This window comes from Leptosomus discolor, unplaced genomic scaffold, assembly GCF_034619465.1.
Source record: "Leptosomus discolor isolate bLepDis1 unplaced genomic scaffold, bLepDis1.hap2 HAP2_SCAFFOLD_152, whole genome shotgun sequence".
Classification (NCBI taxonomy): Eukaryota; Metazoa; Chordata; class Aves; order Leptosomiformes; family Leptosomidae; genus Leptosomus; species Leptosomus discolor.
In genome coordinates, this window is record NW_028237799.1 from 38,788 (window position 1) to 55,161 (window position 16,374).

The window sequence follows — 16,374 nt, forward strand, 5'->3', positions numbered from 1 at the left end:
GAGGGACGGATGGATGGACGGACAGACAGACAGACAGATGGATAGATGGACGGATGTATGGATGGACAGACGAATGGATGGAGGGACACATGGATGGATGGATGGACAGAGGGACTGACGGATGGATGGATGGATGGACGAATGGATGGATGAAGGGACTGACGGATGGATGGATGGATGGATGGATGGATGGATGGATGGATGGATGGAAGGATGGATGGACGGATGGATGGATAGACAGAGGGACTGACGGATGGATGGACGGACAGATGGATGGACGGACGGACGGATGGATGAAGGGACTGACGGATGGCTGGCTGGATGGATGGATGGATGGACAGATGGACGGACAGAGGGACTGACGGATGGATGGATGGACAGACAGACACATGGCTGGCTGGCTGGCTGGAGGGACTGACAGCTGGACAGACTGACGGCCGGCTGGACGCCCGGACAGACTGACGGCTGGCGGCCAGGGCCGCCCCCCCGCAGCAGGCCCGGCCGGGCGCAGGCGCTGGCGCCGCAGGGTCGCCGGGCGGCACCTTCTCACCGAGTGTCTCTCTCTTTTCTTTTTGTTCTTTTGTTCTCTTTTTCTTTCTTCTTCTCTTTTTTTGTTGTGTGCTTTCCCTTCCTTCCTGCAATTTCTTTTTCCTCCACGCTAAAATCACCCGGCCCCATCCCGCGATGTAAGTTGACGGCAGCGCCGCGGTTTGCTCTTAAAAAAAAAAAAAAAAAAAAAAAAAAAAAAAAAAAAAGAGAAAAATATCAAAAAAAAAGCGCAGAGCTTCGCTAAAAAAAAAAAAGAAACAATAAGCGAAAGCGCTGAGAACTAACAGTAAAATAACGCTGAAACGCGGCGGCGAGAGGCGGCGAGGAGCGGCGGCGGCGGGGGGGCTCGGGGGGCTCGGGGGGCGCCGCGGCGGGGCCTGACACGGGGCCCCCCCCCGGCCCCCCCGTCTCGTTTCTGTCTCCGCAGGCGGCGAGCTGGTGCTGCCCGCGTCCCCGGCGGGCGGGGGGGGGGGTCCGCCATCCCCGCCGCCCCCCGTCCCGGCCTCCCCCCGCGCCCCCCCGGCCTGCGGCCCCGACTGCGAGGAGCCCTCGGGCTTCGCCTCGGGGGAGGCGGCCGACCCCAACGCGCCGCCGGCCGACGACGAGGACTTCGCGGGGGGACACGGCGGTGACATCACCGCGCCCCGCCACGGCGGCGGCAGCGACGGTGGCGACGGCGGCCTCGACGCCGTCACCGCCGGCCTCGTCACCGACGCCCGCCACGAGGCCGCCACCGTCGCCACCGTGGTGGCCGCGCCGCTGCCGGGCCTCGTGCCGGCGGGCGAGCGGCACCCGCGCGAGGGGGCGTCGGGGCGCGGGCGGGTGACGGCCGCCCCGGTCACCCGCCGCCCCCCCGCTGCTGTCGTCCCCACAGCCGCCGCGCCCGGCGCCGTCGAGGTGGTGCGGGAGGCGGGCGGCACCACCGGCATGGTGGTGGGCATCGTGGCCGCCGCCGCCCTCTGCATCCTCATCCTCCTCTACGCCATGTACAAGTACCGCAACAGGGACGAAGGCTCCTACCAGGTGGACCAGAGCCGCCACTACATCGGCGCCGCCCCCCACGGCGCCAGCGCCAACGCCGCCAACGCCAACAACGCGCCGGGGGGGGGCCCCAATGCCGCCAACGCCCCCCCCGGCGGGGGGACCCCCAAGGAGAAGGCGCCCCCCGCGCCGCCCAAGGCGCCCAGCAAGGCCCGACGCAACAAGGACAAGGAGTACTATGTCTGATGGGGGGGGGACCCGAATGGCGACCCCCCCTGTCCCCCCTCAACGGGCCGACCCCTCGAACCCCACCCCCCCACCCCGGGGGGGGGGGACACCGACCCCCCCCGAGGAGACACCGGCCCCCCCCCCCGCTGGGGGACACCGGCACCGCCGCCCCCCCCCCCCCCCGGGTGACACCTCTGTGGTCCTGTGTGTCCCCTCCCCCCCCCGCCCCGCCCAGGGAAGAGGGGCCGCGGGGGGTCCCCGCCCGCCCGGGGGGGTCCCTGAGGGGTCCTGGGGGTCGCGGGACCCCCCATCCCCGCCCCTTTTAATCGGTTGGTTTGGTTTTTTTTTTACCGCCCCCCCCCCCCGGGTCTTTCTTTGGGTTTATTTATTTTTTAATTTCGAAAGCCCCGATCGATCGGGGCCGGGACCCACCGGGTCCCCCCCGGCCCCGCTCGGGCCCCCCGACCTCCCCCGGGCCCCCCCGCCGCGCACAGAGGAATACACGGTTCTATACTTCGTACAGCGGCTCCGCCTCTTCCTGCGCCGCCCCGGGACCCCTCCCCGCCCCGGGACCCCCCGCCAACCCCCCAGGACCCCTCCCCGCCCCGGGAACCCCCGCCACCCCCCCCGGGTCCTCCCCGCCGCCAGGGGGCGCAGCCGCCGCCGCTTCGCACCGCCCCCGGGGCGGGGCGCGACATGACGTCACGGGGGCGCGGCACCGCCTCCGCGGCGCTTCCGCCCGGTGCGCGGGAACGGCGCGCGGACCGGCGCGGAGCCTTGACCCCGGCGTGACCCACCGACCCCCAACCCCCCCCCCCAATCCCCGCGCGCGCTGACCCCGGCGTGACCTTTCTCGCGCACGATGGAGGGGGAGGGGGCGGCCGCGCCCCACGGGGCTGCCGGTGAGGGGGCGGGGCCCGGGCGCCTGGAGGCGGGGCTGTGGGGCCGGGACGCCTGGGTTCGGTGGGGAGGGGGGTGTCTGTGGGGCCCGGAGACCCCCGCGTGGTTATGGGTCCGCCGGACGCCTGGGTCCCTCTGAGGGGGTCCCTGGTGGGGGGGGGGGAATCCGGGGGGGTCCCTCGGGGGCGTCGGGGTGTCCCTGGGGAAGGGTCTGTGGGTCCCTTGCGGGGGGGAGTCTGTGCGTCCCTAGGGGGAGGGGGGTGTCCCTGGCGGGGTGGGGGGGTCTGTGCGTCCCTGGGGGGGGGTCCCTGAGTCCCGGCTCTCGGAGTGGCCGGGGGGGGGGGGGCGGAATCCGAGGGGGTCCCTCGGGGGCGTCGAGGTGTCCCTGGGGAAGGGTCTGTGGATCCCTGGCGGGGGGGGGGGGTCCCTGGGTCCCGGCTCTCGGGGAGGCCGTGGGGGGGTCCCCCGTGGGGGTCCCGCCGGCGGCGCCCCCCATCCCCGCCCCCAGCGCTCGCCTTCCTGCCCGACGGTTCGGCCGTGCCGCTGCCGCTGGAGCCGCCGCCGGGGCCCACGGCCGGGGAGCTGCTGCGCCGCCTGCAGGGGGCGCTGCGCCTGCCCCCCCCCGCCGCCGAGGCGCTGGCGCTGTGGCTGGTGTCGCCGCTGCTGGGTGAGGGGGGGGGGGGTGTCACCTGGGGGGGGTCTGGGGGTCCCGGATGCCTGGGTCCATCCCTGGGGGGGTGGGGGGTCCGGACGGCGGACGGCGGGGGGGTGTGGGGGGGAGCGTGGGTCTGGGGGGTGTTATTTGGGTCTGTGGGGCCGTGGGGGGCTGGGGGTTCTTGGGGGGCCGTGGGGGTCCATGGGGCTGTGGGGGTCCTTGGGGGGGCTGTGGGGCCATGGGATCCCTGGGGGGCTGTGGGGGTCCATGGGGGTCTGTGGGTCACGGTGGGTCCTTGGGGGGCCATGGGGGTCCATGGGGCTGTGGGGGTCCTTGGGGGGGCTGTGGGGCCATGGGATCCGTGGGGGGCTGTGGGGGTCCATGGGGGTCTGTGGGTCACAGTGGGTCCTTGGGGGGCCGTGGGGGTCCATGGGGCTGTGGGGCCATGGGGTCCATGGGGGTCTGTGGGTCACAGTGAGTCCTTGGGGGGGCTGTGGGGCCATGGGATGTCTGTGGGGCTGTGGGGGTCCATGGGGGTCTGTGGGTCACGGTGAGTCCTTGGGGGGCTGTGGGGGTCCATGGGGCTGTGGGGGTCCTTGGGGGGGCTGTGGGGCTGTGGGGGTCCATGGGGGTCTGTGGGTCACGGTGGGTCCTTGGGGCCCGTGGGGGTCCATGGGCCAGTGGGGGTCCGTGGGCTCCGTGGGTCCCAGCCCCCTTCCCCCCAGAGGTGCAGCTGAAGCCGCGGCACCGTCCCCTGCGCCTGGTGCGGCAATGGCCGGAGCTGCTGCTGCGCCTCAGCCTGGGCTCCCCCGGGGACATCGCCCGTGGTGAGGGGCCGGCGGGGGGTGAGGGGGGGGGCGCGGGGGGCCAGGACGCCTGGGCGCCCCCCGGACCCCGGGGTGCCATCTGACCCCCCCCCCCGTGTCCCCCTCAGATGAACCCTGCCTGCAGCTGCGCAGGAACGTTTTCTTCCCCAAGGGCCGGGAGCTGGAGGTGAGCGGGGGGCTGGGGGGTGCCCCACAGGTGTGGGGCCCGGGTGTCGGGGTCCCCCCATGGGTATGTGGGGCGCAGACACCGGGGTCCCTCACCCCCCCAGAGAGTTTGGGCCTGGGAGGGGGACACGTGGGGAGCGTGGGGCACCGCGCAGGGTGACCCGTGGGGGGTGTGGGGCACCGCGTGGACTGAGGGCGCCGTCCCAGGTGTGGGGCCCGGATGCCAGGGTCCCCCGTGGGTATGTGGGGCGCCAACACCGGGGTCCCTCGCCCCCCAGAGCGTTGGGGCCTGAGGAGGGGGTGTGGGAGGGGGACACGTGGGGGGTGTGGGGCGCCGCGCGGGGCGACCCGTGGGGGGTGTGGGGCGGCCGTGGGGCGCTGCGAGCCGTGGGGTGCTGTGTGGGGCGCAGCTGGCGGAGGAGGAGGAGGAGGTGCTGCGGCTGCTGTACGAGGAGGCGCGGGGGAACGTGCTGGGGGGGCGCTACCCCGTGGACCCCCCCGAGGCGGAGGAGCTGGGGGCGCTGGCCTGCCGCCTGCGCCTGGGGCCCTTCCGGCCCGGCCACCACACGCCCCACAGCCTAAGGTCAGTGCCCCACGGCACCCCCTGACCCACAGCACCCCCTGACCCAGGATGCCCCAACTTGGCACCCCCCAGACCCATGGCACCCCCTGACCCAGGATGCCCCAACTTGGCACCCCCCAGACCCATGGCACCCCCCCGACCCATGGCACCCCCTGACCCAGCATGCCCCAACTTGTCACCCCCCCGACCCACAGCACCCCCTGACCCAGGATGCCTCAACTTGACACCCTCTGACCCACGGCACCCCCTGGCTCACAGCACCCCCTGACCCATGGTACCCCACAGATCCCCACCCCTGCGACCCACAGGAACCCCCCCAGACACCCTTGCCCAACCCACAGCACCCCACAGACCCCTGCCTGTGACCCACAACAGCCCTCATGAACCCCAGCCCTCCCCCCGCAGCCCCTCACCCCCTTTCCCCCCCTCCCCAGGCCGCTGCTGGGGGAGCTGCTGCCGCCGGCCCCGGGGCGGGGGGGGCTGTGGGGGGCCCTGCGCCGGCGGGGCCCCCGCCCGCCCCCCCCCCGAGGAGGGGCTGCTCCAGGCCTTCGCCCGCACCCCCGGCCCCCAGGAGCCCCCCGCCGCCCTCTACCGCGCCTTCCTGCGCCGCTGCCACCCCCTGCCCTACTACGGGTGAGTGGGACCCCCAGGGACCCAGGCCTTTGGGCCCCACAAGTCACCCCACAGCCAGAACCCAGGTGTCCCCCACCCCACTGCGCCCCACAAGTGCACCCGGGGACCCAGGCATCTGCCCCCTGCCAGGTGCGCCTTCTTCCCGGGGGCCATCGACCGCCCCCCCGGGGGGCTGCTGGGCCGGGGGGGGCTGCGGCCCGTCAGCGTCGCCGTGGGGATGGAGGGTGTCACCATCATCGACCCCCGGGAGAAGGTACAGGGGGGGGGAGCTGTGGGGCAGGATTGGGCTCGCAGTGGGGTCTATGGGGCAGGATGGGGGGGGCAGGTTGGGGGCATCATGGGGCTGGGAGGAGAGCATAGGGGGCTGTGGGGCAGTTTTGGAGGGGTGGGTGGGGACGCTGGGGGCAAGGGGATGCCATGGGGCAGTTGGGAGGACGCTGTGGGGCAGCTGTGGGGCACAGTGGGAGGCTGTGGGGCAGGGGACACGCACTGTGGGGCAGTTGGAGGACGCTGTGGGGCAGGGAGGGACGCCATGGGGCTGACCCCCCCTGTTCCCCCAGCATGTGCTGCTGACCCTGACCTACCCCGAGCTGTCCTGGGAGCTGGTGGGCGCCGTGGGGCAGGAGGGGGATGCCGTGGGGCAGGAAGGGGACGGCGCTGTGGGGCAGGAGGGGGACAGGGCCATGGAGCCCCCCCAGCTGTGGCTGGAGTTCGATGGCGACCACGAGGGCGCTCCCGTCAACCGGCTGCTGCGGGTGTTCTCCCCCCAGGTCAGACCCACGGCCACGACCCACAGACCCCCGCGGGGGCTCGGCTGGGGGTGTGTGGGGGGGGAGCTGTTCCCGTGGGGGGCAGGTGGGGCTCAATTCGGCTCCCCAGGATGGTTGGGGGGTAGCTGGGGGCCACTGAGGGGGTGTTGTGGGGCACTGGGGGGGAGTTGGGTGACAGTGGAGGGCAGTTGGGGGCACTGGGGGTGTTGGGGGCACTAGGAGGGTGCTCTGGAGCAGTTGGGGGGCACTGGGGGGCAAGGGGGTGTGGGGGGAGCAGTTGGGGGGCAGGGGTCCCGCGTGCTGACGTCACCCGCAGGCGGAGCTGATGAGCGCCCTCATCGAGTGCTGCATCGAGCTGGGGGGGCCGGGCCCGCCCCCGCCCCAGGCCGCCGCCGAGACCCCCCCGGCGCCGTCCCGCCCCGCCGAGACCCCACCGCGGGGCGCCCCCTTGCGGCGTCAGGAGAGCGTCACCCGCCCCCGCCTGCAGCGATTGGCCACCATCGACTACGTGCAGGAAGGTGGGGCGGGACCCCAGGGTCCGGGGGGGGGGCATGGGGGTCACCCAAGGGTCTGGGGGAGGGAGTGGGGGGCACCGGGGGGGGGGGGGGCAGGGGGTACCCAGGCATCTGGGGCACCCGGGGGGGGGCACACGGGACATGGGGGATCCGGGGGGGGGGGCCCAGGCATGCACTGACCCCCCTCCCCCCCCCCCAGGGCAGGAGCTGCGGCGGGTGAAGCCCCCCCGGCGCTCGGCATCCTTCTTCGGGCGGGGGGCGGGGGGCTCCTACAGCCCCGTGTCTGGGGGGGCCGGGCTGGAGCAGGGCTGAGCCCCCTCATCGCCACGGACTGGGAGCGCTGGGACCCCCCCCAGCACAGACTGGGAGCGCTGGGAGCCCCCCCCCAGCGATGGATGTGGCCCCCGAGGGACCCAGGCGTCCGGGGCCCCCCCGCTTTGTACCCACGAATAAACGGCACGGGGACGATGATGTCACCATCACGCACACCCCACACCCCCCCCTGCTGCGGGTTTGGGGCTAATTCAGGGTGTTTGGGGGCAGATTGTGTGGTTTGGGGCTAATTCAGGGTGGTTTGGGGCTATTCGGAGGTGGTTTGGCACAGACTGGGGCTCGTTCGGGTGGTTTGGGGCAGACTGGAGCCAGTTCGCGACGTTTTGGGGCAGTTTGGGGCAGATTTGGGGCAATTCTTCAGGGCGGTTTGGGGCCGACGGGCAGGTGGCTCTGCCAAATGGCAGCCCCACGTGACGGCGGCCATTTTAGGGCCGGGGAGGGGGGTCACGGGGGACACGCGTGTGCGCGTCAGGGGGTCTCCCCTCGTTAGCGCTAACGAGCACCTCGATGCCACACGCACCTCGTGGCCTCCTTTGGGGCAAATCCAGCCGGTTTCGGGTCACCGCTCTCCCGTTCAACCTTCGCCGGTCACACCCTGGGCACAAAATCACCCCAAAATTCAATGATTTCGCTATTTAACCCCATTTCCCCCATTTTCTCCCTCCCTCCTCGCCAGCTGGGGGCTATTTTTAACCAGCTTTACCTCATCTTTCCACACGTAAAGCCCCAGCCCGCCTCCGGCTCTGCAGCAAAACCCTCGGCCAAACTTTAATGGAGAATCGGCCGTTTGGGAACGCTTTGTGCTCTGAAATAGGGGATTTGGGTGTTTCTGGGGCTTCACGGCCGCAGGGAAGTATCACCCCTGAATCTGAGCAGGTTCACAAACCGAGGAGGGAAAACATACGTGTTTGTGGGGGATAAAGTAAGTATTTGGGAAAATGGTTTCCCGAGGGAAACTGGGGGGGGAAGCCGCCCCCTGCCCCAGGGGAGGACGGAGCGGCCCAGGATGGCGACGCCCGTTTGGATCAATGGAGGGGCTTTTTGGGAATAAAAAGCGTCTTTTTCTGGTTCGGGCACCACCAGGGACGCGCCCGGGCATCGGGCTGGCAGCGGCTCCAGCACATTCGTGCCCAAGGCCGCGCTTTGCCTGAGGGACGGGCGCCCATTTTGTGGGGTAACTCAGGCGTTCCCTGAAGTAAAACCGAGGGGAAAAGGGTTTGGGGTTTTTTTTTTTACTTTTTCGTCTCTCCCGGCTCCTCGCTGCAGGCGGGGGATGGGGCTCCGCGTCAGCCGAAACAGGGAGGGGGTGTCTGCGAACCCCCCCCCATTCGGGGCGGGAAGAGACGGAGCGAACGCGCCCCGCGTCCACCCACGGCGCCGCCCCCGCGGCACTGCGGCAAGGCGGGGCGGGGGACATGCGCAGTACCGCGCTGCGCCACCCGCAGCGGCGGGGCCGCCCGGGGCCGGTTAGAGCCGGCCGCGGCGGCCGCATCACCGCGGGCGGGGCCGCCTCGCCACGTATCCCTCCGCGGGCCGGGCCCGCCCCCAAATCCCTGGGGTTTTTTGCCTGTAAATGGGGGTGGAGGAGATACAGATCTAAAGTTAAGCTGGGGGGGGAGGGGAGTGGGACGGGGGAGGGGGTTTCTTGCCGTCGTAGCGGTGGTTTGGGGGCCCCCGGTTGGGATGGGTGTGGGGAACGCGGTGAAGTGCCCCCCCCCCCCCCTTCCCTGAGGTGATTTTTGTGTGAAAAGTCGTTAAAAAGGTATGGTTTTCGAGATGGAGAAAAGCCTCAGGAAAATGGCGCCTTCAGGGTGGAAGAAAGGAGAGGAATTGGAGGGGGGGGGTTCGCCCCAAAACCCTGTGGCGAGCAGGCGGGGTGGGGTGGGTGGAGGAGCCCCCTCGTCGCGGGCTCAAAAAGGGGCTGTTCGGGTTAAAAGAGGAGCTGAAAAACTGTACTTTCCACCGCGGTGCTGTTCTTTTGAGACCCTCCCCCCCAGTTCTGCGCTGGGTCGGGGCCAAGATCCGTACCCTGGGCCTCAAAAACGGCTTAAATTGGCTTAAAAGTGCTGGCAGGGCTGCGGGGCCTCTCTTGGGGGATTCTTGGTGCCCTCCTAGTTTAAAAAAACAAAACAAAACAACCAACTCTTTCACCTAGCTGGGCCTTTTTAGTATTTTTTTTTTTCTGATAAAACCGCAGGTTTCAGTGAAAAGCAGGTTCACCTTTTCAATGGAAAATACCTCAAAATGGATCCTCCGGGCCCAGCCTCTGAGGGAAAAGCAGCTTTTGGGGGCATTTCTATGTAGAAAACGTGAACTCTGGCCGTGTCACAGCTAATAATTTTAAAGCTGAAATCCAGGGGGGTGTGAATGTGCTTAAAACCAGCCAGAAATGGGCAAATCCTTGCAGCAAAAATCATCGAGGTTAGTCTGCCCCCCAAATACAGGTTATCGTTGGGGGGAGACCTCTCCTGACAGCTGAAATGGGGGGAAAAAACCAGTTTTGTGGGTCTTCATGGCAGAATAATGCGGCAAAATAATAGTAATTCCCGTTTCTGTATCTCTTCCTGCAGGAAACACCCTGAAACGCGTCGGAAAAACTTGCCCTTCGCCTCCTAAATGCCTCATCGGCTTTGTCAGCGGCTCTAATTAGCTCCGGGTCAGCTTTAATTACAGGTTGGGGGGGGGGGGTGAGGGGTGTCCTCCCCACCAGTGCTTTTGGGGTGTCATTCCCTGCCTGGAAACAGCCCAAAATGCCACAAAAGGGGATTTTTTTTTTTCACCCGGTTGAAAACAGGCTGTGGTATGACTCAGCACGGCCCTGAAATCGTGTGAAATGCAGAGATTTTGGGGTGTGTTCGTGGAGAGGTGGAAGGAAAGAAAGGGTCGTGTGGGCTTTGCTGGAAATGAAGGAAATGGGTGGAGAAAAGGTTTTCTGGGGTCTGTGCCCCCCTCGAGAGCCAGGCCTCGCTCACCTTTCTTTTCCCCACGATTTGTGACTGTTTTGGGGAGAAAAGGAGCCTTTTTCGCCAAGGCCCAGACAGATGACGCAGCAGGAGCGAGAACAACGTGAAACGTGATTAAATAAATAACGAGAACGCTCTGAAGTCGTCCAGAAAGGTTAGAGCCGGGCTTTTCTGTCCGGAATAGGCAAAATCGAGCAAAACCTCGGTGTTAAATTTAACCGTTTTCACGCCAGAACGCGCGGGGCGGCCAAACGCCTCCGCTGCCGGGGGGTTGGGGGGGGGTGGGGGGTGGGTGTGGAACGAGGAGGAGAAAAGCGTTTTCCCGCATGCCGGGGCAGGGCGAATTTCTTCGCCGCTGTCCTTTTTTGGTCATTTTAGGGATTATTTTCTGCCCTCCCCCCCCGCGGAGGCGGCCGCGGCGGCGCTGACGTGGCGCAGCTTTATAACGGGGGCCCCCGCGCGGCCCGCGCAGCCACGGCCCCGAATCGCCGCGAATTGCGGCCGAAACGGCGGTTCCCGCGCGGGGGGAGCCGGAGCCGCGGCCGAGGGGGCTCGCGAGGCTGCTTCGGTTCCAAAAACGCTCCTAAAGCGGCTTTATTTTTTTAAAAAAAAGCTCTTAACGATGCTTTATTTCAAGAAAAAAGCTCTTAAAGCGGCTTTATTTAAGAAAAAAGGTCTTGAAGAGGCTTTATTTAAAAAAAAAAAAATTCTTAAAGCTGCTTTATTTAAAGAAAAAAAGCTCTGAAAGCCCTTTCCTTTAAGGAAAAAAGGCTCTTAAAGCTGTTTTCTTTTTTTGACTTTTTAAAAGATGGCACTTGGGTCGTTGGGAGAAGCCGGAGCGAGCGAGGGCGCTTTCGTTAATGGAAAACGCTCTCAAAGCTGCTTTAATTTAAAGAAAAAAAGCTCTTAAAGCTGCTTTATTTTTTAAAAACTAAGCTCTTAAAGCTGTTTTTTTAAAAAAAGGAGGCTTTTGGTGTTTTAAGAAAAAGCTCTCGAAGCTGTTTCAGCTTTTTTAATTCTTAAAACACTGTAATTTTGTAGCTTAGAAAAGCCGAGCGAGCAAGGGTGCCTTTTAGTGAAAAAAGCTTTCAAAGCTGCTTTATTTAAAACAAAAAAGCCTCTTAAAGTGGTTTTCTTTTAAAAAAAGCTCCTAAAGCTGTTTTTTGGGGTTTTTTTAAAAGCTGTTTTTTGGGGTTTTTTTGAAGCTCCTAAAGCTGGTTTTTTGGAAGCTCCTAAAGCTGCGTTCTTTAAGGAGAAGCTGGTGAAGCTTTTTCCCCTGTTGCTCCGAGCAGCAGCGCAGGGCGGGTGCAGAGGTTTCGGGAGAGTTTGGGGTGAAAGGCGGCATTTTCAGGCAAGGCAGAAGATGGCTGGCGAAGGAAGATGGCTTGAGAGAGGAGAGAATTGGGGGAGAAAAGGAGAAGTGGAGAGCGAAGAGGAGCCTGGGCAGGGAGCGAGGCCACGACTCGCCAGGAGGAGCGGGAAGCGCCGGGGCCGCTGGGGGAAAAAAAGGACTTTTTGGTAAAAGGCGGCGGCAGCCGGGACAGAGGTGCTGGGCAGGGCGACTCCGGGGAAGAGGGGAAAGAAGTGAGAGAAAGAGAAGAGAGGAAAAAGAGAGAAGAGAGGAAAAAAAAGAGAGAAAAGAGGGAAACCGCAGCCGGTGCAAGTTGGTGAAGCTGGAGGAGAGAAACCGTAGAGGTTGAGGGGAAAAAGAGCCCACGGAGATGGGTGAAGCTGGAGGAGAAAGTAGGGGGGAAAGAGAGAAAACAGAAAAAAAGAGAGAAACAAGAAAAAAATAAAAGAAAATAGAAAAATACCCAGAAAATAGAAAAAAGAAAAAAAATAGAAAATAGAGAAAAGAAAAAAAAATAGAAAAAAAAGAAAATAGAAAAAAAAGAGAGAAAGTAGAAAAAAAAGAAAAAAATAAAAGAGAAAATAGAAAAAATAGAAAAAACAGAAAAGAGAAAATGGATAAAATAGAAAAAACAGAAAAGAGAAAATGGATAAAATAGAAAAAACAGAAAAGAGAAAATGGATAAAATAGAAAAAAGAGAAAAGAGAAAATGGATGAAAAAAGAAAACAGAAAAGAGAAAATAGAAAAAATAGAAAAAAACAGAAAAGAGAAAATAGAAAAAATAGAAAAAAACAGAAAAGAGAAAATGGATTAAAAAAAGAAAAATAGAAAAACCAGAAAAGAGAAAATGGATAAAAAAAGAAGAAAACCAGAAAGGAGAAAATAGGAAAAAAAAAAAAAAAAAAAAACAAAACAAAACAGAGAAGAGAAAATAGAGGGGAAAAAAAAAAAAGGAAAGGAGAAAATAGAAAAAATAAGAGAAAATAGAAAAAAAGAAGAGAAGACCAGAAAATAAAGCAAAGAAAACTATACTGTGCTGGAAATTGGAGAAGAGAGGAAAAAAGGGAGCATTGCAGCAGCCAGTGGCGAGTGGTGGAGCTGAGGAGGGAAGAGGAGAAATAACAGGGAAAAAGGAGAAAAGAGGAAAAATAAAGAGAAGGAAATGCGAGAAAAGAGGCCGAAGGAGAGGAAAATGGAAGCAGCCAGAGGAGAGGAGGAGGAGGAGCAGCGGAGGAGGAGGAAGAGCAACGGAGCGGGGCCGGTGGGTGCGGCGGGGCGCGAGGAGCCGCCGGGGCCAGTTTGGGGCTTTTTGGGCAAATCCCACGCGGAGCCGGAGCTGGTGGGGCCGGAGCGGGGCAGGCTGGGGGGGGGGGGCGGGGGGTGCGGGGGGCTCTTGTCGTTGCAGGCGCCGCCGCCGTCGCCCCCGCTCCCCCCTTTTTCTGTAAAACCCCCAAGAAACGGGGAAAAGCCCCAAACCCCACTCCAGCGTCACCGGGCTCCGGCTGTAGCGCTCCGTAGGTCCCGCCTGCCGCCGCAGAGTAAGTGATCCAAAACCCCTTCTTTTTCCCCCAAAAAGGCAACGTGTGGGAGGGGATGGCCGAAACTCCGGAAAAAGGGAAAAGAGGAAAAAAGAAAAGGTGGTTTTTGGAGGGGGGCGGGGCGGGGGGGGGGATGTGTCTCGAGTGTTTTTCCCCCCTCAGGGAAGCAGCAAAACACAGGAAAAAAAAAAAAAAAAAAGGCAAATCCCGGTGAGAAAAAAGGCCGAGGAAAAGTCAAAAAGAGACCCTGGGTCTCAGGATTTAACCAAAACAGGCCAGTCTGCACCCAAAGCGCACTCGGGAGCTTTTCCGCAGGGACCTTTGAGGATAAAACCCCTGATTTGGTTAATGTGGAGCCGGTCAGAAGTAAGAGTTTTGATTTCGTTTTGCTTTTGGGGTGTTTCTGTTGGTTTCTGGCTGGAGGAGCTGGGGCGGGGGGGAGGGGGGGGCGGCGCGGTTTGGCTTTGTTTCCAGCCTTTCCGCAGATGCAGTGCTAGGAGGCAGCTTGGAAGAAAAGCCGCTTTTTTCCCCCAAAACGGAAACGGAAAAGCAGGATTGCGGCTTGTGCCGAGCGTCCCCAGGAGCTTCCCTTAGGAAAAAATAACGTAAAACCCCCTAAACCGCCCCAAACCGCTCGGCGGGGGGTGGGGGGTGGGGGTGCAATAACTGTGTTCGCAGGTATTCTCCGTAAAGAGCAGCAGGATGGTTAAATTTAGGCGTTTCCCCCCAAAAAGAGCTGTAAGTGTAGGAGCGAGCGAGGGGGTGGTAAAGCACAAAATTGAGGCCAAAACCCCCAAATCGCTTCGGCCGCGGCGGTGGAGGTACCCGGGCGCGCCCCCACCCTGACCCCAACTCCCGGGGGGGCGGGGTGGTGGGTTTGGGGCGGATTTGGCCGTTTTTGGGCCCATCGGGGCGCGGGCACGGCGGGGAGGGGCAGCGCCGGGACCCCCGAATGCGCCGCGCGGCACCTGCGTCCCCAACCCCATCCCCCCCCCCTCCGCCGCGGAGCGACGCGACCAGTGGTGGGTTTTGGGGAGGAAAGCGAAGAACCGGCCGTTTTGACGGTTTTCACCCCAAAAGGCGGCTGACGCGGGGGGGGGGGGGGGGGCTGTGTCCGCAGGTGTGTTTTCCAGACCCCCCAGCCGGCGCCCGCACCCGCCGCTCCTGCGCCCCCCGACCAGAGCGCCGAGGACTCGTAGCCTCAGACTGCCAGATTGGGGCAAAAAAAGCCCAAAAACAGGGTCTGCAGAAACAAGTAGGGAAAAAAAAAGGGTATTTCTGCTGCTTTCGCCCCCAGAAACGGGAAATTTCGGCTGGATTTGGGGTGCGACGGGGGTGGCGCAGTTTCACCCCGGGTGGGTTTTGCCGCTTTTCCCCCCAATTTGCTTCACCCCACCGAGATCCACAAATTGAAAACAAACAAAAAACCCACAACAAAAACCAAGCCCCCAAAAAGGCCCAAACTGCCCCAAAATGCGAAGCAGGTGCTGCTTGCTGGACCCACCCCCCAAACTGGGATTTTTAGCAGAAAACGTGGCTTTTTCCAAACCCAAAAACGCTCAGTCAGCACAGTCACATGTTGGCGGGGGGGGGAGGGGAGGGCTTTCCTTAACCTTTTTCCCAGGTTTTTTCCCCGAAACGATAGGAGTTGAGAGAAGCCGCAGGATTTTTGGGGTAGGGAAGAGCTCGGCTGCTGCGGCGGCTCCGGCTGCTGCTGTTTCTCCCCCCGACGCAGCGACAGTCCCTAAAATGGCCTCGATGCGCCCCAAAACGGACAGTTGGGTACAAAAAATGGCTAAAAAGTAGAAATCCCCCCAAAAATAAGAGGCAGGAAAGGTGAGCGAGCAGAGTAAGTACCGGTGGGACCCAGCGCCCGGGATGTGCGCCCGACCCAAAATTCCCCTTTCTGAGCCCATTTTGCGCCCGGGATGCGTGCCTGACCCAAAATCCTGCTTTCTGAGCTCATTTTGCGCCCGGGACGTGTGCCTGACCCGAAAACCCACTTTCTGCACCGATTTTGCGCCCGGGATGCGTGCCTGACCCAAAATCCTGCTTTCTGAGCCCGTTTTGCGCCTGGGATGTGTGCCTGACCCAAAATCCTGCTTTCTGAGCCCATTTTGCGCCCGGGATGCGTGCCTGACCCCAAATCCCCCTTTCTGAGCCTATTTTGCGCCGGGGATGTGTGCCTGACCCAAAAACCCACTTTCTGAGCCCATTTTGCGCCCGGGATGCGTGCCTGACCCAAAATCCTGCTTTCTGAGCCCATTTTGCGCCTGGGACGCGTGCCTGACCCAAAATCCCCCTTTCTGAGCCCGTTTTGCACCCAGGACATGACTCTGACCCAAAATCCCACTTTCTGCACCTGTTTTGCGCCGGGGAAGCGCGCCGGACCCAAAACCCCGCTTTGTGCATCGGGGGCCTGTAACCGACCCAAAATCCCCCTTTCTGAGCCCGTTCTGCACCGGGGCAGCGCCAGACCCCAACCCCCACTTCTTTACTGTTAAAAAAAGAACAAAACCAACCAACCCCCCCAAAAAAGCCCCCTGGGGAGGCCCCGGCCCCGGGCTGCTTTTTTGGGGCGGTTTCCTGTGTTCCCGGCAGTTCCGGGCGCAGGTCGGGGCCGGGTTTGCCCAAAATCGCCCGGTTTCGGGGAGGTTTTTCTTTTCCTGAGAGAACCCCGTTTTCTCAGGTTTTGCTTTTTCTCCTCCGGACCCAAAACGGCCAAAAAAAAGCAAAAGGCGCCGGTGGGGGCACCCCCGGGGCTGCCCCGGGGCGGGGTTCGACCCCCCGCGGCGCCTGCTGCCGGCCGGGCCCGCCCTGTCGCCATGGCGACAGACCCTGTCTCGCGACGGGGACCCCCCGATTTCTGCAGAGCCTCCCACCTGGGTTTGGGGAAGGCACGATAGGGCGGGCAGGGTGGCACCTTGTCGCGATAGGGACCCCGTATTGCAATAGGGACCCCCCCTTATTGCGACAGGCCCCCGGTTGCTTGGGGGAGCCTGTGATACAGGCACAGGGGGCGACGCCGTGTCGTGACAGGGCCCCATCTTTGTCCGAGGGCTCCGAGCCACAGTGGGACCGGTGTCGTGATGGGAGCCTTATGTCGCGGCGGAGCCCCCGTGTTGTGACAGACCCCCCGTGTCGTGACACCCCCCCCCCCCCCCCCCCCCCCCCCAGTGACCAATAAACGTGCTGAGACCCGACTGGCTTCGTGTCGTGCCTGATGGGGGGAGCAGCGGGGGGGAGGGGGGGATGACGGGGAGGTGACGTCACGGGGCTGTGATACCCGCCATAGCGCCACTGCCCGTTCTCTATGATGTCACTGTCCGTTCCGGCCAGGCTGGCGGACTGTCGGTGACGTCACTGCCTGTTCCTGCCCGCG

At 63.0% G+C, this 16,374-nt stretch overlaps 2 protein-coding genes and 2 long non-coding RNA genes across 4 annotated transcripts in view; all 4 read left to right on the plus strand.

Annotated features, from left to right (window-relative positions):
* Positions 1-1,776, plus strand: part of LOC147412751 (neurexin-2-like) — a 34,648-nt gene extending 32,872 nt beyond the window's left edge. The window contains exon 22 of the mRNA XM_086481050.1: positions 977-1,776. Coding sequence (XP_086337176.1) covers positions 977-1,776 — 800 coding nt within the window. The remainder of the gene's footprint in view (positions 1-976) is intronic.
* Positions 1,777-2,620: 844 nt separating this feature from the next.
* FRMD8 (FERM domain containing 8) lies at positions 2,621-7,118 on the plus strand. The gene is given in 11 exon segments (XM_086481051.1): positions 2,621-2,660; positions 3,167-3,325; positions 4,039-4,140; positions 4,248-4,306; positions 4,716-4,888; positions 5,323-5,395; positions 5,397-5,521; positions 5,651-5,774; positions 6,082-6,291; positions 6,608-6,809; positions 7,006-7,118. Coding segments are annotated over 11 exon segments (1,380 nt in total).
* Positions 7,119-8,865: 1,747 nt separating this feature from the next.
* Positions 8,866-10,349, plus strand: LOC147412753 (uncharacterized). The gene is made up of 3 exons (XR_015184157.1): positions 8,866-8,901; positions 9,710-9,795; positions 9,934-10,349. It is a non-coding gene; the product is annotated as an uncharacterized LOC147412753 (long non-coding RNA).
* Positions 10,350-12,052: 1,703 nt separating this feature from the next.
* On the plus strand, positions 12,053-15,513 carry LOC147412754 (uncharacterized). The gene is made up of 2 exons (XR_015184156.1): positions 12,053-12,715; positions 14,113-15,513. It is a non-coding gene; the product is annotated as an uncharacterized LOC147412754 (long non-coding RNA).
* Positions 15,514-16,374: the final 861 nt, after the last annotated feature.